The sequence below is a fragment of the Lissotriton vulgaris genome, chromosome 7 (assembly GCF_964263255.1).
Source record: "Lissotriton vulgaris chromosome 7, aLisVul1.2, whole genome shotgun sequence".
Lineage (NCBI taxonomy): Eukaryota > Metazoa > Chordata > Amphibia > Caudata > Salamandridae > Lissotriton > Lissotriton vulgaris.
In genome coordinates this window covers 585587782-585610579 of record NC_141695.1, presented here as the reverse complement: position 1 = coordinate 585610579, position 22798 = coordinate 585587782, and the positions used below count along the sequence as shown (strand labels likewise).

Here is a 22798-nt window from a genome sequence, read left to right as displayed (position 1 = left end):
CAGGTCCTCCATAACCATAAACCCTGCCTGACCCTGCACTCCTGCAGCTACCCCCCTCACAAAACTGAACGGTCAAACCATGACCAACATACCCCAGCACTTGTCAAAGAAATACTTGAACTAATACTCAACCCGCAATCTGCCTAAAACCGTAACGATACACAAAAACACCGCACAGCACCTGTGTCTAGCGACGAATACAAATACAAGAAAAAACACCCTGCACACCGGTGGCCCACAAAACCGCCTTTTTCTTAAAAAGAAAAATTGGAACAAAAATACCAAAAATGGGAAAAAACTAGGCCGCGAGGGGAAAAAAGAAAATTAATGCAAAAAGAGGGAGGGAGGGTGGGACAAAAAAGCTACAAGCCCTCCTAGCCACCAGGTCACCAAACCTAAAATGGTGGCTGGGAGGCAGAGATAGGGGGATTTATAATTGGGCTATTCTGGTCCTACTAGACCAGCCCAAATCTGGAACCTTCTGGCTACTTCTGATGTAAAACCCCTCGCAGCCCTCCCAAACCGCCCGGGGGAGGGGACCTCCCGGCGGTCGGCTCCCTCCCCCAAGCCCCCCTTGGGAGGGAGGGCGAGGGGTGGGAGAAAAGTAGACCAAAAGTTGTTTGTGTGTGTAAAAAGCCGCTTTATTAAGACACAGGTGCACATTACAAATACAAACCTTGGCAACGCCTTACAAAACTAAACCTCACTAAATAAATAAATAACTACAAACTTCAGCCCCCCGGACCCTCCCCCACCCCTAAAACATTTGAGCCCTCCCCCTCCCAACAATACATCAATAAACAATATAACAGCATTATAACATTACGTCATCAATAAAACATTACGTCATCAATAAAACATTTCGTCATTGATCAAACATACGTCATCGTTAAAACTTTATTCGTCAAACCACAATTGCAATAACAACGGTCAGGTCCTCCATAACCATAAACCCTGCCTGACCCTGCACTCCTGCAGCTACCCCCCTCACAAAACTGAACGGTCAAACCATGACCAACATACCCCAGCACTTGTCAAAGAAATACTTGAACTAATACTCAACCCGCAATCTGCCTAAAACCGTAACGATACACAAAAACACCGCCACCCAGAAAGGTAGGCGGGGAAGACACGCCTCCCTTTCTGCCCCCCAACCGCGAAGCGAAAGAGAAACGAGAAAATCAACGCTGCATAGCCAATGCCCGGGATAAGACCTCACGGAGCTCCAACAAGTAAAGATCCATGCCCACACGGGACAAATGAACTCCATCATCCCTAAAAAACTCAACAGACTCAAACTTAATGTCCCTGTGTGAAATTCTGCTGAAACCAAGGCTCCTACAGCAACGAGACACCTCTGAATTCACTTTCTTCCTAGCCCGATCGACAGCCCTGGGGTTCACAGCACCTCTCCATATCCTACGGGGAATCAACTCTGTCCAAAAAACATGGCACCCAGCCCACATGTCCTTAATAAGGCCTAAATCTCGTTTCATAGCTCGTAGCAAAACTACACCTTTCGTAGCACAAAGGTCATTTTCTCCCAAATGAATAACTAAAATATCTGGGCATAAACCGCCCACCATGTTGTTGTTCAAACAAGGGATTAACTCTCTCCAGAGCATCCCGCCTTTACCCTTCAAGATTACGTTAAACATTCGGTCATTGAAACCAAGTAGATCTCCAAAATAACTCTTCGCTGCCTGGACTCTGGCCCACTTGACAAAGGAATGCCCCACTATCCAGACCGTTACCACCGATGAGCGAGGCCCAGCAACGGATCCTGAAAAAGAAAAAAGAGTTAGAATCATGTGAAGGAGGGCGACGCCTGCGCCTCCTCAGCAGAGCTCCTCACATAACGCTGGAAACAGTTGGAAGACCAGCGCCCCAAACGCATAATATCCCTCTCGGACCAACCTCTATTAAAAGCCTCAGTGGCTGCACCTATTCGGAAAGAGTGAGTACCATAGAGATTGCCATCAAGACCTATGTGCTGTAAAGCTTTGCGCAAAACCATTCGCAATTGATAAGTTGTTACAGGGTTGCCATTGATATGTCGGAAAACAAGGGCTTCATCACCACCCCCACATAATGAACGCCAGCGCTGCGCCAGCATTAGAGGGCAAGTAAGCTTCGGAGCACGTGCCTGCAACCACACACCTTTCCCCCTACCTGTCTGATCAGTTTTAGAACTGGCCAACCAAACGTGCACTCCCTCATCATAACAAAAAACGTCCTTCCAAAACAATCCACACTTATATTTCGACCCCAGCAACTCTGATACTCTGAAGGCTCCAAAAAACATGAACACCATCAGCATTGAGAAAACACATGCCTCAAAATCATCCGAACAAACTAAAGGCAAAACTGTGATTAATCTGGCAAGAACTTGCCAAGATAGGGGGGCTCTGGATCTACCAACGTGCACTTGCTCCCTGGCCCAACCCTCCAGCATCCTCCTACCAAGTTCCCCCGCTGATGGAGGATAGCCCCACAACAACTTCCCCATGAAAGCAATCCCCGCCAGTTTCCCAGCAATGGTTACTTTGGTTAAACCCTTATCCATGAGGTCCAGTATGAAATTAACAACATCATCTGACCGACGCGACAGAGACTCCCTTCTGACAGCACCAGATTCCAGGAATTCCTTCCATGCCAGGGAATACGCAGAACGCGTAGACACAGAAAAGAACCTACCACCAATTGTATGACCCGACCTCGCCGACGTGCCACAGATGACTCGGCATCGGAGTCGGGGATCTGTCTGCGTCCCTTGCCAGTCCACGGAATCTCCCCCACTGTGAACGAGACAGAGCATCCGCAATGTCATTGTCCACGCCAGGAATGTGTAAGGCACGAAAATGAATATCGTGTTTCAAACAACCCAGAACGAAAACTCTCATAAGTTTCAACACTTGCTCGTCCCTGGCCGATTGGCGATTCACTATCTCCACAACAGCCATGTTATCCACACGAAACAGCACTTTCTTGTGTGCCAATTCCTCCCCCCACAGGGTCAAGGCAACCAATAAAGGGAACATTTCCAGGAAAGTGATGCTACGACCACCATTCAACCATTCATCAGGCCAACGTTCTGCACACCATTTGCCATTCCAAAAGAGCCCAAAACCATCACTGCCAGCAGCATCCGAAAACATTTGTACATCCCACTGAAAGTCAACATCTCTGACCAAGGGAACACCATTGAAAGCATTCAGGAAAAACTTCCACATTCTCAAGTCCTCCTTAACCCCAGCAGACAGACGAACACGATGGTGAGGCAATTGATGACCTGCCAAAGCCCTGCCCAGTCTTCTACAAAAAGTCCTGCCCGCTCTCACCACTCTGCAGGCAAAATTCAAATGGCCCAAAAGCACTTGAATCTCTTTCACCAACACTTTTCTCTTCGCCAACATCCCATCCAGTAATTCAACCATGTTGACCCTTTTGTCCTCGGGCAGGCGAGCTGACATAACCACCGAATCTATTTCAATACCCAAAAAGGAGAGGACAGTGGCAGGGCCCATTGTTTTCTCGGGAGCCAAAGGGACTCCCAGATCCTCCATGAGCCCTTGGAATGTGTCCAGAGCTTTCTGGCACTCCGCGGAGCCCGGGGATCCGACAAAGAAAAAATCATCGAGATAGTGTGTTACAAGTGAATGACCGGACTGATGGGAAAAGTACCATTGCAAAAAGGTACTAAAACACTCAAACAAAGCACATGATATGGAGCAGCCCATTGGCAGAGCCTTGTCCACGTACCAGTTACCAGCAAATTGTATACCTAAAAGGCTCCAATCGTCCGGGTGGACAGGCAACAGCCGGAAAGCAGACTTGATGTCACACTTAGCCATCTCAGCGGCTGCGCCCGCAGTCACAACCAGTGACATGGCCACGTCAACCGAAGAATAAGAGACAGACACTGCCTCTGGGTCAATAAAATCGTTAACAGACGACCCTTCAGGCCATGACAAGTGTTGAATCAATCTAAACTGTCCCGGCTCCTTCTTCGGGGCAACTCCAATTGGTGAAACAATCAAGTTAAGGATCGGCCAATCGTGAAACGGGCCAGCCATCCTCCCTTCATGTACTTCCTTATTAAGTTTGTCTTGTACTACTGTGGCCTGTTCAGAAGCTGATTTTAAATTGGCAGACCACCTCCGTTCCCGAGAGCCCAGGTAACCTAGTCGGAAACCAAACTGAAAACCTTCCAATAGTGTAAGTTTCGCTGACTCGTCTTCGTAACCATGCAAAGCAATGCGCAGCCTCTCTAACTTAACTGGTGTACGAGCCCTTGGACCCAGCACCCTTAGCACCTCTGTATCCCCTTCCCCCTGAAAACTGCGAGGTCGTACTTGAAGTTCCTGAACCCGTTTGCTTCCCTTTGGGGCTCTCAGAGGGTTGATTGTCCCAACATTTGGACAACGGATGTTTCCTACCACAACCTGAGCATTCATGTTTAAATTTACAATACTCTCTGGTGCAGGAGCCCCTGTTAAATTCCCAACAGAAACCAGACCCCGATTGCATGGTTGCATTGACCCCCACCCCTCCCCGGGTGGGCTTCCCCTGAAAGGGCCGGTAAACTAAAGGCAAACCACTGGCCGTGAAAATAGTCTTCCCCCCTGACGCTGACCCCATTGTATGCTGCCACAAGTCATTATCCAGCTCCCCCCACTTAGCCTCAGGATCCCAAGCCATCCTGGCCCTAAATTCCTCATCATACTGAGACCAAGCAAAACCACCCCCGGTGATCTGTGCCTTACGAATGACGTCCATGTATTTAAAAAGGGACACGCTGCGCTCAGGGAACTTTTCGCAATATACACTGGCATAAATCAAGAATGCCGCTGTCCAGTTTTCAATATTCAAAGGCACTCTAGGGCGTTTAGCCAGTTCAAATTCCTCCTCTTTAGATCCCTCTTTAGACCGGACTTCCCGGTGCAGTAGCTTAAGGAGTTCCACATACTCACCATTCCAAATGCGTTCCTTGGTGCTTAACATTAAATGAGCCCCTAAAGGTTTCGTAACTCCCATATAAGGCAATTTTTTGATCTTTAACTCCTTACTGGCCACTGGCTCTTTAACTTTGCTGGAAGCACCAGCCATAACACCACTTTCAACTTTGTTTGTAACTTCTACCACATCATCTGTACCAACTGCAGTGTCTTGTACATAACGACCTTTGACCAAACGGCTAGCACCAACATCTATTTCTGTGTCACCACCAGTACCCACAGACACCATCATAGGTTTGGCCTGTGTGGCTGATTGCTCACCTGGCAACAGAGAGACCACTCTCGATGGCTCCGCCCGTGGCGCCGAAGTCAATGCATCCGGTCTGCGAGGCGCCCTACCCGATGGGCCGTGCTCTCTTGTCCCTTGCACTGTACTCTGGACCACTGGAGCCTGTAAAACACTATGAGAAGCATGAGAGGGCACCCCCCCCTCTGTATCCCGCAGTTCACCTTCTTCAGGACTCTCTTCATCGTAGTCCAACACCTCTGAATCCACACTGGTATGAAACAACTCACCACGGGTCTTACCCAACCCGGTATCAACAACTTTACATTTCAAAGATTTTTGAACTCCATGAAGGGGAGCAGGCTGTACACGCCTGTACCTCCCCGCGTGTTGACTCTGCAGCTCCATAGCCGCCGGCAAGGCCTGCCACCTATACCTGCTACTCGTTGGGGCCAGCGGGGTCACGCCAGACCCTCGTGTGCTGGCCGCGGCGGGATCCCTCGGTGGAACAGAGAGGGCCGCGCTAGGCATTCTCGTCGCTTCCCCTTGGCGAAAGTGGACTGGACCGCGCCCTGCCAAGTCTGGATCGCCGCCCCTATTCCTATCCTGAAAAGAAAAAGTTTGGACTGGTGTGCTAGGGTCCCTAAAAGCAACACTCGAAACAGACCTTGACCTCCGTAAATTAGCATCAACAAACGACCCCTGACACCTCTCCAAAGAACGTCCCCTAATGCAACCCTTCAATGGCACCTCCCTAACCGGAGAGTCGCCTATCATCTCTTCCTCATCACTCTCATCCAAGTTAGCGCCCGCTGCCGCTGAAGAAGAGGCCTGTAAAGGGATCCCCACACCCCTCGTGAGGCCCTCAATATCCTTGTGAAGACCACGCTGCGCCAAACCTGCTGTACCAAAATGCTCCCATCCAGGAGAACCGAACATGATATAAGGACCTCTAGCATCTCCATGGACAGGCCCTCCAATCACCTGCCTGGAAAACCCTTCACGCTCCAACAACGTATTTGAGAAACCCACAGCCCCTGTAAACCTCACACCAGGGTGAACCAACCCCACAAAATCATCCCCTACCGCCCTACCCAATCCCCCCAAACCTGGGCCATGCGCAGGTGCAGACCCCCGACTCTCACCATGAAAAGCTCCATGACCCCCCTGTGACAATCTCCTGTCATCCCTCCGTAAACGGACATTCCCCTCCTGCAAACCAGGAAACACAACAGCCCCTGACCTTACCGTGTCCTGGCCCAAAACCTCACCAGTCATGGAACTACTTTCACCCATCTGGGCCCACTCACCTTCTCCTCTGGATCCCCCTCCAACAGACAAAGCAGCACCCACATAAGAACCAGGGGTAGAGAATAATAACGGGCTGCCCACATTACTATCCACATCCCCATGAGCAGTAACAACATCCTGTGTAAAAAGAACCTGGCCAGCATGAGACTCCATACCAACCTGACTTCCCAACCCACCTGTAACAAGCTGGCTAGAAGCCCTAACATCAGCCACATCCATCCCTGATACAGCAAGGTTCGAAGGTGTCCGCAACATTCTAGCGCCTGGAACAATATTAATCTGTGTCTCTGCCACCAAACTCGGCTCCACATTCAAGTCCGGCATATAGTGCTGCTGAGAGGCCCCATGACACACTCCCAACTGTATAGAACCCCTGCGCTTCCCTCGCGCAGATACAACAAGCTCTGGCTCTACTCTGCGCTCCCCCACTGGGTCAGAAGCGGAGCGCTTCTTACTCCCTCTCCGCCCCCCCCTCCCCCGCTTGGCCGTCACCATGGAAACCGACGCGAGCGCTTCAGCTTCGAAGCCTCGTACCACCCGCCCCGCTGAAGAGAACGAAAGCGCGTCAGGCGCTTGACCCGGTTGCCTTGGGGACCTATGCACCTCCGCCGGAGCACCTCCCGCCCCCACCTGACATTGCGGGATAACCAAAGGAGCCGAACGCGCCTCCGTAAGAGCGATCCCAGGAGCGCTGCCATGCACCGGCGCTCCCCCCTCCCCCGCCGCCACGCGCGCCTGCAAGGAAGGGGCCGGTTTCCTCGTGCGGGACCGGCCCCGTTCGCTTACCTGGCCCGAGCGCCGTTTCTTGGGCGAGGAACACGCCAGCACCGCCGCCGATACGCCAGCAGAGGCCTGGCGCTGGGGGCGCGCCTGCCCCCCTCCAACCAGCAAATCCATGCGACCCGCCTCGGACAAGAGGCGCATGGCTTCCAAAACGCGGTAATCCTCCATGTCAAACGAAGTAAGTACACAAAGTCACACAAAGCTACTAATAAACTCTGACAAAAAAGCTACAAGCCCTCCTAGCCACCAGGTCACCAAACCTAAAATGGTGGCTGGGAGGCAGAGATAGGGGGATTTATAATTGGGCTATTCTGGTCCTACTAGACCAGCCCAAATCTGGAACCTTCTGGCTACTTCTGATGTAAAACCCCTCGCAGCCCTCCCAAACCGCCCGGGGGAGGGGACCTCCCGGCGGTCGGCTCCCTCCCCCAAGCCCCCCTTGTGTTGGAGGATGCACAGTATAGGTCTACTAGCAATAAATACAACAACTACAATTCGAACAATGCCAATAATGGGTTCAAATATCTTCATACACAAAGGACAGAAAACTCCCTCAACCACATCCAGATGCCATAAGGACTTAGGTCAGGACTGTTTTCTATTTCATATACTTTCTTTACAATGCTATCTATCTGTCATGTATGCAAAGAGGAGTGTTGGGAAGATGAGCGCAGCATTCATTCCCCACAACTGTACAGAGCCCCATTTGGCCACTAAGAGATACACTATAACCATTATTTTTTATATCAGCATTTTGTCGTTGGCATCTACTTGATATGTTACTAATGCCAAAACTAATTTCTACATCTATTTTTGTGTTGTCCAAAGCAACAGTCATTACACGCTTGGGGATTAAAGCAGAGTTGAACTTAGAAATAGTTGAAATAGTTGTAAGAGACCACTTACCACTCCTCCGTTCAAATTGCCTAATGGCTGGAACGGTGCACCTTAGATAATAAATCCTTGTCTTGACTAAGGGCTGCCAGGGGTATGCTTTCTACCAATAAATACAATATGCATAACCTCCTTGAGGGTGGTGTTTGAAAAACTACAGTCCATGAAGAAGGCAATACTCAAAAGAAGGTAACTCATAAGGATTGTTCTTGACAGTTCAATCACATTTGCTTTGTCCTAGAGTAACACTAGAGACATTGGATTCTCAGTGTTCACAAATAAACCCTTGCTCAAGTCTTGCAAGATACATCATGTCAGTCATGTTGTGGTTTAAAGGATTGTTAAAATTTTCGATGCCTGGGAAGGAAGAGGGGGAGATTCCGACACACTCAAGCAGTGTATGCCAGAAGTGGAAAAGAAAAAGGCATGCATTATTAAAACTAATAGAACCTGTGATCAAAGGAATACTGTCTGCCACACCCACAGACATGCATGTGCAAATCCAGCAGGAGGAAGAGTTACTGCTCTGTCTGTACTTTTCAAGCAGCAACACGTATAAATTACCGCTGTAAGCCAATAGGCAGCTATATGCAAGGGAAGGATCAGTGCAGTGGGTCTTGGAATCATTTTCTATTCTGCAGCCAGGATGTACTCCACCACCAGCCAGATGCTGAAGGCTACAAGAAGGATAGCACGCCAGACTTCAAGGGTATCCTTTAGCCATAAGGAGGATGCTGCTTACCTCCGATGGAGGCAGTAGCAATGAGAGGCAGCATCACGCGGTGGTGATGGAGCATGCAAAGACAGCGGACACAGACTTTGACCCACCAACAGACAATATGGGCACAGCAGAAACAGTTTTTGCAGATGGTCTGGTGCCAGGCACTGTCCCTAATTAAGAAGCAAGAGCACCAGTGTCTCTATGAGAAATAATTAATTTGCAATGTGAAGATCCAAGCCACCAAAGATGCCATATTAATTAGGCTGTGAGAAATTTGCGTAATTTGCTTTTGTGCAATTGAGTGAAATATCAGTGTAAATTATGCAGTCAGTCAGTGAAAGAGGTCCTTAATTCAATTTCATTATAAAAGACATACAATAGAGAAACAACACAAACCCTAATAAAAATTTCCCAATAAGATCCATAAATACAGAGCATATTAAAAACAGGAATACAAAATTATTAAATATGTAAAGACTCACGGCTGATGACCTCAATAAAAAATACAAAGAATAAAAATGAATTCATATGGAGTAGACAATCATGTTAACCCACCATCTGCTTAGTGTACACAATGTATTAAGAACTCAAATACCGGATCCGAATTAACCAGGCCCAACTGACGAATTTAGATACACGTATTACAATACATTTTGAAGTGTCAGATTTCAAGATTCTACTAGCAGCCTGTGCGGATCTGGTGCCCAGCGAGCGACATACGGGCCTCAGCCATACTCGTCTGGGTTGTGTGTACATTGGCTAGCAAAAGAGGAAATGGTCCACTGATTCTACCTCCTCCACACAATGGGGACATTTTATCAGTGCCAGGAGGATTCCAAGAGCATGTTAACCCTCTGAGCGCGAGGGATCCTACCCTTAACTGGTGAAAAAGTTTACGAACTGTTGGTTTTGTTATAATCTCCCAATTATGCATAATTACGCAAAATGCAAATCCGATTTTTAGCACTATGTTTTAGTGTGAAATGCATCCTTATGTATGTTTTTGATGTAAGGACACGTTTTACACTAAAAAAGTAGTCGCAAAAAAATAAAAGCATCGGAAACAGCTGCTCATAGTCTGTTGTTCCTGTGCATCTGTAATACATTTTTTACTGAGAATTATGGCCAATATCTCAAATTGGCAAAATGCATAATTTTGAGAATTTCTCATAACAAGCGCAACGCAAAAGTCACGGAATTACACAAATTAAAACGTCATAATTTAAATTTCGCCCGATCCTACATGCTGTGTTTGTGATGAGCAGGATCTGTCATGGTGTGCACCAGTGGGGCTACACTGCAGTCTCCGGCTATTATACATGAACTTATATCCAATCACCAGGCTGGTGGGAACGGCAGGCCTCAGTTGGACACTCATGTAAGGTTGTTCACACCTGTGACCAGAAAATGTAAAGACACTGTATAAGCTTTCTGGAATCTTGTACGAGAGAATCATTATTTAACTGGAAATCCAGATTGGCAGAAGAGACAGGGGGATTTGATGGGAGCATCATGGGTATGCCCATGACTATACCTTATGGAACTTTATCAAACTCCCTTCCCACACACATCCGCAGCATCTCTGACCACCAAGTCTTCAGACAGCTTGTAAAGCCATGGCTCTTCTCTCAATTCTAATCCCTAGGCTGTAACCCTTCTCATCTCGTTTCAGTGCTGGGACGCCTCTTTGCCGAGGCAGCCATGCGCTATATAAGTATTTTAATCTAATCTTATCTAATTTCATACCTGCTCAATTTTGTGTTCTGGGAAGGGATCACTCTCAGGAACCATAGGTCTACTGGCAGAGAATGGGGCCATTTTAACTGTACCTCAGGACATATCTTAGCTATCATACTCTTCAGGGCCCATTATACTTTTCTACCTTGCCTACGGACTTGGGGTGATATACAACAATGAGCATACTAGGCTATTCCTATGGTCTTACAAATTGCCTGCAGTACTTCTGACATAAAATAAAACCTGTCCTTCGATCACTACTTATTTGGCTTTAATCAGGGAGTAAAGTAAGTATCCACTTAGCTACTGTGATGGCATTTGCAGGGGCAGAGGGATATGCCTCATGCCCATCTTGAAAACATATGCACACTTCAACAAGGACATAGGACTAATTTACACATTTGGGCATCCAAATAAAGTCTATATGAATGTGCACCTAGGTGCCTAGGTCTTAACCCATTATCCAAAATCGTGACAGGCATATGGCACAGGATTGGCAATATCTTTGGGCCATTGAAGAAAGGAAATGGTGTATACCAATGGTTTGCGATGGCACATATCGTGCCATCCCTTTCAAAGAGGGCTGTTCCCTGATAAAACCTGGTAAGGTTGGGGAGCAGGAATTTTAGTGCAACCACATGCCCAGTGCTGTTTCTGTACATCCCTCAGGGTCTTTATTACTTTGCTGCTTGACCCAGGACTCTTTTGCATTTTCAGAAGCTTGCTCCCGCAATTGAGATAACTCTTTTAAAGTGGGTATAGGAAATAGACTAGTTCTTCCAAAATGCACAGCGACATCAGGAGTTTTAAATAATGCAGCATACTGAAGCATCTGCATTAGCCAGGGTATTGCCCCTTGAAACTTCCTCATTGGAGTGCTAGTAAGCAGTGCACATCACCATTGCCACTTTGGTTGGCAACCGCAAAGCATTTAAAAGGTTGAGAATATATTGTCCATTCTTCATAGGGGTACCATCAAAGGTCAAGAAACCTCTTTGCATTCAAAGGTGCCCAAATTCATGCATCACTCCAGACAAATACTTTGTGTCTGTTTATACAGCAGCAGTCTTTACTTCGGCTAGGATATAAGCCAATGAGAGAGAGCAATGAGCTCTGTGAGTTGGGCTGATTTCACACTAAGTAAGTTACAGCCTTCCACAATTTGGACTACAATGTAGACAACATAACCAGCAACTAGACGAACTTCATCATTCCTGAGACAAGATCCATCCACATAAATATATTAATTCACAGTCATTAAGGGACACATGAGTCAAATCAATATGAGACTTAGTCCAGAACACTGTCATGTGGCTATCCATCTTCCCGTGTAGGCACTAAAGAAGCAGGGTTCAGAGTGAGCCCTGATCCAAGTAATCCGATTGGTGGACAGCAACAGTATTTCATATTGAGACAATCAAGGTATGGAGTGATGCTGATTTTTTGTAGAGAGGAGGAGCAAAACCATAGCTTGGGGCCTAGCAACAATTAACAGAGAACTATAAATAAGGTGGGAGCCCAGCTGTGACTTGGTCTAAAACTGAGGAGTAATAAGCCATGGGCTTCTTTTGATCCCTGTGTCTTTGTACCAACACCCCAGGTGCAAATTCGTTTAGTTCAAGACATGACAGAGTAAAAGGTTTATTAGATTCATGGAGCCCTATGGCGGCGCAGAAGCAAAAAAGTATTTGATTCTTACAATGCATTTTCAGCATCACTAGACCAATGCAAGGGTTCAGCGGCTGTCGTTTTGAATATAGTCTTGGCCATCTCGCCATGATGCAAAATCCACTGTCTGCAATACCCCACCAATCCCAAATGGTACATACCTGGAAAACAGTTACAAGAGAGCCATCTTATGGATGGCTTCAACTTGCTCAGAGTACAGGTGGCGCTTGCCTGTGGAAACTTCATGGCCAATGTATCACAATAAGGAAAGCAAACTGCAATTTTTCTTTTGAAGCATTGAACCCCTTTTTAGCCAATTTGGTGAGGAGAGACTGAGTCATCCCTGCACTGATCTAGAGTAACAGTTGCCAATGATAAATGATTCATAATTTGGATTAGAGTAGACCCTGGGGAAAACCATGTGTCCAAATCCTTCTTTAGAGCTTGTGAAAAGATTGAGTAAAACTCAGTAAATCTTTGAGGCGACAGGTTCACAAAAGCTGGGACCCTCAGATTGTGGTGAGAAGATATGCTGAGCTTCCTCAAGTATGGGGGCCCAAAGGAAAGCCAAATAAAGGACAATCATGCTGAACCAGTGGGCATTGGCAAGGATGTAGGAGAGAATGGTAGCAGTGTTAAAGACTACAGGGAAGTTTGTGATCATCACATCATTAATAGTCATAAGATCTTGGGAAAACCTGCACATGCAATGGAGGAGCCAGGAAAGAACAACACAGTGACTGCTGCATGTGACGAAACATGAAGGGCGAGTTAGAGAGATAGAGAGAGAGAGAGAGAGAGAGAGTGAGAGAGAGGGAGAGAGATTTAAAATAACTGTGTAGTGATTTCCATGCGGCAAGGAGGGATAGAGGAAGAGTGTAGCGGTTACAAATCAAATTTGCTGTATCTCTTGGGTAACGCCACTGGCCTGCCCGTGCGGGTGAGCATGAGGGGAACCTGTGACTCATGTGCTTCCCCAGTGTGGGAACTGGCCTCTGTAGTGCTCCCCTTCGGGCCCCTGTCGTGTGAGGTGGATGTTCCTTGCATGGTGACTGGGTTGCGAGTGTCATTGGTGTCCTAGGGTGGAGTGTGCTGTGTGGACTCAGGGTTGTTCTTCTCTCCTGTGGTACCAGCATCACCCCTTGTCTCCCTCACTGTGCCATTCCTCTGTGTACTTGTGGCCCATCCATCTACGTCATTGGCAGGCTCCCACCCGTTATAGCCGGTGTTTATGGCAGAATAGTCCTTATTCCATCCAATGAGTTTGTTGTACTTGGCCATTCTACTTTGCGATCACACCTTGCCATCACCCAGCAAGGCGGAGTGCGAGTAAGGTTCTCTGTCTCGTAAAGGCCTGTGGAACTTGCTGTCTCCTTTCTTGCTGAGGTAGCCAAGTTTCACCCTGACCCAATCCCCCGTTGCTAAGGAGACTGCGCGAACTCCGTGCTTCCTATCATAGTTGTCTTTGTTAATTTTCTGTGCCTTCTCCAAGTTGCTTCTGACTACTGCTGGGGACCATTTACTCTGTAGGCGCAGGTTCATTCAAACGTTGTTGTACCTTGTGAACGGTTTTCTTCCTTGTAGGATCTTGAACGGGCTGTACCCTGTTAGGGTGGGAGTGATGTGGTATGCCCGTACCGTGTTTCTGATTTCTGTCTCCCAGCTCTTATCGGCGCTGATGGTTGCTTGAACGGAACCCATGATCACCCTGTTGAACCGTTCGACTAGGCCTTTACCTGCAGGGTGGTACACTGGAGTGTGTTTAGCCGTGACTCCGTTCCTCCTGATGAAGGCATTCCACTTCGCTGAAGTAAATTGGGGGCCATTGTCACACGTAATGATTTTCGGAATACCTTCTCCCTAGAATGCATTGATGAGAAAGGAAATGATGGCATCCGTGTACACCTTGTTGCACACTTCTACCTCTTGGAGTATCTGTCGACTAGAATAATCACATATTTGGGTATCCCCCAAGAGCCTAGAAAAGGGCCCAAAATGTCAATCGACAATTCCTCCCAGGGGTTGTTGGGAGTGGTGAACTCTCCCAAAGGAGGCCTCAGCAAGGTCACTGACTTGTCTGCGTTGGCACAATGCTTGCATGCTCTCATGTACTTCTCCACCTGGTTGTCAATGGCGGGCCACCAGTAGGACCGCTTTATTCTCCTCTTCGACTTCGCAATTGCCAGGTGACCTTCATGTATTATGCTGAGGAGGCGATCTATTAACTGTTTTGGGGGGATGACTTTGTCTCCCCCTATCTAAAATATGGCGTTGTCGCTGATGGACAATTCATCACACACCTCCCAAAGTTTCCTGAGGTCGTCTCTCACGTGCCTCTTCTCTGGCCAACCCTGCGTAACAAACGCTTTCACTTGCGAGAGTTGAGGATCTTTGTCGTAGGCTGCCTCCCAATACTGTGCGCTGATAACATTCTCTTGGTCCGTTGTGAAGGCTTCAATGTACTCGTCCCATTCTGTGTGAGGTAATCCGACACTTTGTTCTTCTTCCTTGGTAGGTACTCAACGTCATAGACCAAATCCAATAGTCTGAGGGTCATCTTGGCGATGCGAAGGGTAGCGTTGGCACGACCACTGGATGTGAGGACTTTAATCAATGGTTTATGGAGTGTAAACCGGGAGCCCCAGAGGTACTGGCGAAATGTCTCCATAGCCCAAATCGATGCCAGCATTTCCTTCTCGATGATGCTGAACTTCTCCTCGTTAGGGGCGAGAGAACGAGATGCAAAACTTATGATGGTGTCCGTGCCATCTGTGGACAGTTGGGACAGGATAGCCCCTAAACCCTTCTCTCTGGCGACCATTGTCAAAATGCTGGGAGCAGAGCTGACGGATTCGTGCAGGGGAATGGCATCGCAAATGTCCCTCTTGACGTTCTCAAATTCCTTGTTTGACTCCGGCATCCAGCTGAAGGTGTTCGTCTTCTTTAATATTAGACACAAATGGTGTGTTTTAGTAGCAAAATTCTTGACAAATTTGCTGTAGAATTCTGCTAATCCTAGAAATGAGAAGACCTCGTCCTTGCTTCGTGGCTTGGGTGCAGACATGACAGCTTCTCTGTTGGCTTTCTTCAGAGAAATCCCTCTGTCTCTAATCTCGTGCTCCAAATATGTGACGGTGCGCAGACCAAATCTGCATTTCTCTAGTTTTGCCTTGAGGCTGTTTGCAGACAGTGTCCGTAACACTGCTTTAGTTTGTCGTCGTGCTCCGCTTTGTGTTTCTCAATGACGAGTATGACGAGTATGTCGTCTTGGAAGTATAAGATGCTGCTGATATCCTTGAATAACTTGTGCATTAACTTTTGAAATACCGTGGCCGCTGATGTCAGACCAAATGGCATTCGCCGAAATCTGTAGCAGCCGAATGGGGTGATGAAGGGTGTTAACTTCCTGCATGAGGGGGTAAAGTGATATTTGATGATATGTCACTATGAGGTCTATCGTGGAGAACCAGTTGACTCCTTTGGTCTGAGCCAACAATTCATTGATCCTTGGCAATGGAAATTTGTCCACAAAAGCGCTATTGTTCAGATCCCTAAGGTCAATGCAGAGACGCACCTTCCTGCACGATTTCCTTGCCACAACCAAGGGCACCAACCATTCAGCACTTTCGATAGGTTCTATTATGCCGTTTTCCTCCAAGCGCTTCAATTCAATCTGCACTGCTTCTCTGCATTTGAAAGGAATATTCCAGACTTTATGGCTGACTGGTACGGCTCCTTCCTTTAGTAGTATTTTGTGCGTGAACTTGGAAAGCTTCCAGATGGTCCAGCCAAATACTAAGGGAAACTCTTCTTTTAGTTTGTCCTCTTCAGATGTGCATGGGTTGTCTGTCATGAGTACCTGTGTGTCTCTGCTGGGGTTGAGCTGGATGCCTAACACCCTTTGCTCAGCCCACCCCAGGACAGAAGGCCCCTTTTCTGCAACGTACAGTTTGCCCCAGGAGTCCATCCTTTTGAATTCAAATCTAAGTTGGGAGAACCCAACCATGGGGATTTTTTCTCCTGTGAAGGGGACGGGATGTACATCGGTGGGGTGTAGATGACTCCCTATAGTGTCAACAAAGTCTCTTTGCCAGACATTTCGTTGGATTATGGTGTATGGGGAACCTGCGTCCGCTACAATGGATATCTGTACCCCCCAATGGTCGACATACAGGAGGGCTTTTCACTGCTTTTGCAACTAATACCCATGACCTGGTCATCAATGCATAAAATAAAATCATCCTCAACATCGCCCTCCCCACCCTCAGCTTCTGAATCATACATGAGGCATTTGACCGTGGCATTGCTGGGTTTGCTTCTGCAGATGTTACCAAAGTGTCCCACAGCACCACAGAATGAGCATTTTACATGAAACGCAGGGCATCTTCTGTCATTAGCTATGTGAGTCTGATTCCCACATCTGTAGCAACTACCCTGTTGCTCACTCAGGATTCTGTTGGGTCCTGCATATTTCTTCATAGGCCTCCTACTATTTCTGTTTTCCACACTGGGAGCAGGTTTGTCATTTGAAAGTTTTTTGTCGCTCACTTTGCACACAGTGGGTTTGTTATTACTTTCACTCTTAGCAGCGACCGCACATCTTTTGGACATTTCTGCCTTCTTTTCAATTGCTATGATTTTGTTAAGGGGTGCATCCCCACAAACCCACAATTTCTCCTGTACATTAGTGTTGACTGTGTGCATTATGATTTGATCTTGTACTAGATCGTCCTGAAGGTGGCCACATTTGCAATTCACTGCCAGTTTTTTAGGCACCGTCACATAGTCTTCCACTGTTTCCGTGTCATTTTGTTTCTTCTGGAAAAATTGTATCTATCTATGGCAGTGCACACTGCTGGTTGGTAATGACTGTCTAAATCTGTATCATCTGGGCCTCTAAGTTTTTTTACCATGCCCTTGTACACCCTCAAGCCTTCCGGCCCCAGATTCTGCAATAGAACTTTCTTCCTAAATTTGCTTGAGAACTCCTGCTCCCCTTCGTCCTCTAGGGCAGACAGGTAAATGAGGAAGTAACCCTTCCAATCAGCCCATTTCATGGCTGGCTCACCTGGCTTCAGAAAGAACGGAACTAGGTTTGTCAGCGAGAATGTTTGTGCACACATCGTGGCTGACTGGTAGGCATAAGAATGGAAGACCTTGAAGTAAGGAGGAGCGGCGATCAATTGTCTGCAACCACAGGCCTGGGTGGCGCTTAGTAAAGGAGACCAGTCCCAGTTTTCCGAAAAAGGGTCTTGTCACCGGAGGGTTGAACACCCCGGTATGCCCAAAAATATCACTCAACAACTAGACGGGCCGACATGGCCTCTGATGGCACCCTGAATTAAGAAAGTGTGCGTGTCACTGAAGGAACATGTGCTCAGGACATGCTGCCGGATGGCCAGCACAGGGGTCTGCAGCCTGAAGAAGCAAAGATGTGGGTGCTTGCAGGCGGTAAGTGCCAGTGTGGACTATGATGAGTGTGGCTGATGGACCGGGCACTAGACGTCCAAATGCCCGTAGTCGCAGCAGACATGCTTCTAAGATGGCTGCCGACATGTGCACCTCAGTGGGACTGGAGAAATGAGCATGCACATGCACTGCAGCTGGTAACATTCCTTGAGGGCTGTGGACAGGTGAAGCCAGTGTACGCATGCAGGGGGGAAGGAGGAGTATTCCCCCACAGCCAGCGGCTTGACTGCCGCACTCCCTCTTCGACTGACCTGAATGGTGGCCTGTGACTTGCTTCGGGACTCTTCTCTCTCGGCAAGCGGTTTTCAGGTGGCTGCAATCATAGGTTCTTCTGCCTCGTCGCCAGTTCGTTGTGTCTCAACGTTCCTGGTAATGAGGGGCTGACACGTAAGGTAGGTGGCAAGTATTACTTTATTACGGAGAGGCAGTACGGGACATCCACTACCAATAGTGCCCCGTTACACATTGCTGCGCTCCTATCCGGTAAGGCGTAGGACTCCACACTTTACTCAGTCTCCATGACTTTTGAGTAATCGAGTGAAGAAAACAAATGGCTACTCTGCTTTTTGCCACTTTTGAGTAAATGTGAGAGTAGGATTTTAAAGCACTGTAGAGGAAATGGTTCCTTGGTCATTTGCTTTGAAATGGGAGGAGGCTGAAAGGCTACGGGGGGGGGGGGGGGGGGGGGGGCAGATCATATCAGAAAGAACGCTTATTAAGAACTGCAAAACACATTGGTCAGCTGCAGAATAAATGCTCACATTAAGGGTACAGTGGCCATAATGAGCTGAGGTTATTACAGTACAGGTTGCACCGTGACAGAATGTGATGCAAATAACCGGACCTGGCACGAAAGGCAAATGCTTGAGAAAAAACGCTTCAGTTGTGCTGCGGTGTTTCAATGTTTGAAAAGACAAGCAATTTATTAGAAATAGCATTATAGTCCAATTTCAATCTGCAGTTAGGCTTTTAAGGGGGTGGAAGAGTCACCATAACTCAGGCAGAAAGCCATTCAAAACATTTCACTATCGAAGACATTAATTTCCTAAATGCAAGCACAAGTGAACTGGATTGAACGATTAATTCCTATCGGTAGCAATAATTTAATTAGTCATGTCCTGTGTCCAGGGATGCGTGTAAAGACAAGTGTTCATCATTTCAAAGCTGCAGTTAGAGTAGACTGGCCAACAGAGAAAGAAAGCAGAACATTTGGAGACAGGGAAGCGTGGAAACAGAAAAGGGGGCCCAGAGTGACACAAGAATGCAAGAGAGGGGCTGGCACAAACAGACTATGATCTGCCACATCATACAGTAACAGCAGGGGCATATCATTAGACCCGCCCCCCCCCCCCGCACTGCGAGGGTGGCCTGCGCTCCAGGGGGCCCCCTCCGGCACTGTGCACGGGCCCCTGGCCTGAGAGCTCCTGACTGGGTCCGGAGTGTGGGGAGCCCGTTCATGTGCTATGCAGGCGGCCCACTCAAGTGCTATTACGCCAATGAGTGGCAGTGCCAGGATATTATGTAATCAATAATGGCAAAGCTAAAAACTCAATTTTCAACCCAATTCAAACGTTCACCGCAAAAGGGTTTTATATGCAAAGCTGACCGCACAAACTCTGGAGTTCACAGGGCAGTCGAGTCAGGGCTTTAATGAGATGAAAAAACTGGGGGGGGGGGGCTCTCGAAGTTGCGTGGTCAATGTAATTAAGGGTGTGGTTTTAAATCACCCAAGCTAAAAGTCTGTGCTTAGCATAGTGTGCCGCCCTACTTGTATTTTGCTGTTTCTGTCATTGAATCCAGATATATGATACAATAAGTAACATCATAAATAAAAGTCAGCACTTTTGGCTTTGTCAATGGTTGTTAGCTGCATAAGATAAATAAGCAGCAACTATGGCTTGCATATAATATTGAAAAAGCTTCCACTTATAGCCCTGGTGATACAACAATAATGTTGCTGCTCCCGAGTTTCAAAAAGAGTAGGGAAATCCAGAGAAAACTAACTCTCTTTAAAGGATTACCCTTCCCCTACAACACTCACCTGGCATTACATCATGCCGTACCTTCTCCACTAGTGAGAAGTGAGCAGTGTGAGCATACCCACATCGATGTGCCTGCTGTCACTGCAGTCCGGAAAAAAACAGACCGCCTGTGCCAGGGCACAAAACAGAGCCCGATAAAGACCCGTTTCGAGGCCTCCTTTAAAGAACTGCCGGTGCTCAGCACCGGTGAGACCCGGCACACTTAAAACCCGGAGTCTAGTAGCTTCTGATGGCTCCAATTACGCCTCTCAATCTGTTCAGTTCTCTCCACAGATGCATAACGGCTCTCCTAAATGCATGTGCAACGTTAGTCACAGTCTCTGCTCTGCAGCAGGGCGTTTTCTGTAGCTTAAAAAAGTCAGACTCACTGCTGCCCTTGTCCAGTCCTCCGTCCCTCTCCAAGAAGGTGGGGCCAGGAGAGACTGCACGAGTCAGTGATAAGGTATGTTATGGTAGGACCGGAGGCTCTGATTATGCTTTCTCTATCTTTACTGCTCAAAACACAGCAGCCAAAGAAAAAACAGTAAAAACACCACTACATATCCCATGAGGCTTTGAACCACGCCTCTTTAACAACACAATAATAGCATATAGGCATATCCTACAAAATAAAGAGGCACCATCTTTCCTGCCTCTTTCTTTGCTGCTCCACAGTCAAGATAAGTGCCTCTCCATTTTGTAATTCACTCTGTGGTTTGACTATGTTTCTTATGTATATTGCCATTATTGTGGTAATGCGTATCTCTGGGAAAGCCTGCCGGAAAGTCTTCCTCCTGCGTTCGGCAGCTTCTCGATCTACACGCTGATGCCGCCTCTCCCCGGACTGCAACAATAGGGGATTGCAGCAGACAATGAACCTTTGGGGCATGTTTTGTTAATAACATTTGAACTTGGCTAAGTACAGGGCTTTATCCCGGTTCTAAGGCCAAACTAATTTTTGGAACTTTCTAACTGACTGTTACTTGCTGCCCTGCTGCCAACTATTGTTCCCATTGATGTCCTGATCCACTGAGCTTGGCAGGGCTGTAATAATTTTGGTGACTGGGTCTTTTAACCCCTTCCATCCAGTGTACCATTTTGAAGATCCTTGCTTCCCTCTGGGGATTTTGATTGTGAGGCTCACCCCTCCTGTGACCATGTCGGATAATGAAGTATTTGATCAGGGTCTTGGAGCCTATGCCCCTAATGAAGACAAGTATTATTATTACAATGAGGGCCTGGAAGATGTTATTGCCAAATTAGTCCAGAAATCCATTGATAAATCCCTCTGTAATCCATTTAAAAATGACTTGATGAGCTTGCCAATCACCCTGCCGCCCCTTCCCTGTCTGGTGTCTTCCCCCTTCGAAACCCTCCACAGACCCCTCTAGGTCTCATTCAGACACCCTTGCTAAAATGTCCCGGGGGCATTGAATGATCACACTCTCAGTGCTGGGAATTGCCTGATAATTCCCCCCCCCCCCTTTGAAGTCCTCACTACTGATAAGGATGCCAACTCCTCTCCTTCTTCTCAGAAGTCCTAAACTTCCTAACGCACTAAGAAACGCAAGCGTTCCCATACCCCTTTCCTTCCTACCACACCTTTCACATTTGAGCCTTCAGATTATATCCATCCCAGGTCCTCCGATTGAACCCCTGCTCCTGAGGTTGCCAACTATATGCATCAACTACTCCGCAGAGGCTTTGAGAAAGAAGTCTGGTCCAGACTCAATGCCGAATGCCTTAGGCCAGGCCGCCCCCACAAAACTGCTCTCACCCCTGACATAGATTCAATATTGCTAAACATTCCTAAAATAGGTCAATAAAGATCCGAAGAAAGGTATCAACAGAGTGCTTTGGGCTTGTCAAGACGCACTTCTTGATGTCTACAGCCTCTTGGCAGAGATCCTGTGTTGATCCTCCATGCAAAGGATACAGGTGTGCCCATCCACCCTGAGGTTCTTGCTGGTAGGACTCAACATGCAATTTGCATCCTGGGGAATGCCAACTGCATCCTATGCACTGAGTGCAGTAAATTGTTGCTGTTGACGATTGACCTTCAATTGGTCGAGTTGGCATCTGATGAATCAGCCCTCCTAGCTGAGGGGCAATTATTTGGGGATCGATTTATCAAAGACATTGCCAAATTTGTCAACACTTTCACATCTCTTGACAACTCCCAATCCTTCTTGAATAGGCTGTTCAATCCCCTTTTTAGTTGGGCCGGTCGCTACAGAGGACGCTAGACCTGCCTCTTCAACCAACAAGGTCCTCCATGAGGTTTCAATCCCAGATAGAGAGGCTATGGTCAAGATCCGGCCCAAGCGGGCTTCTACTCCACCAGCTGCAGTGGCTTTTTCATTTTATCAGAGGCATCAACAGTAGTTACCAAACCTCCAACAATCAGCCTGCAGGTAACAAGTCCTTCTGTTCTTTTGACTCTTCCTCTGGGGGTGGGTGGCAGGTTGCGCCTTTTTCTTTACAAGTGGGCCAAGATCTCATCGGATTGTTGGGTGTTAGATACCGTTTATGGCTACCATATAGAACTGTCTCACATACATGTTCAATCCTCTGCTCTCTTTTGTAGACTCTGAAATTTTAGAGCATTTGTCAAAATAGGCCATTGCCTCAGCTTCTCCTCCTGCACAAGGTTTCGGCTGCAATGCGTTTCTGGTTTAGTAAAAGGGTGGCAGTCAGAGTCTGTCTGTTCTCAACCTCAGGGAATTCAACCCTTTTGTGGTTTACCACTATTTCAAGATGGAGTGTATCCACCTGCTGAGGGATCTGCTTTAGAAAGGAGATTGGACGGTTCCTCTCGATCTCAAAGAAGCCTATCTTTCAGTTCCCATTTTCCCCCTCACAGATGGTATCTGTTCTGCTGGAGAGATCAGTGGTATGAGTACTGGTCTCTTCACTTTGGTCTCTTTTCAGCTACCTGGGTGTTCACCAA

The 22798-nt window shown here is 47.5% G+C and overlaps 1 protein-coding gene across 1 annotated transcript; it reads right to left on the bottom strand.

The window, feature by feature from the left end:
• Positions 1 to 1181: 1181 nt before the first annotated feature.
• LOC147702058 (uncharacterized) lies at positions 1182 to 6272 on the bottom strand. The gene is made up of 2 exons (XM_086928746.1): positions 5280 to 6272; positions 1182 to 1783 (listed from the first exon to the last, which is right to left on the bottom strand). The coding sequence occupies exons 1-2, from the start codon at positions 6181 to 6183 to the stop codon at positions 1182 to 1184; spliced, it is 1506 nt and encodes a 501-aa protein (XP_086784872.1). The 5' UTR covers positions 6184 to 6272.
• Between the last annotated feature and the right edge of the window lie 16526 nt (positions 6273 to 22798).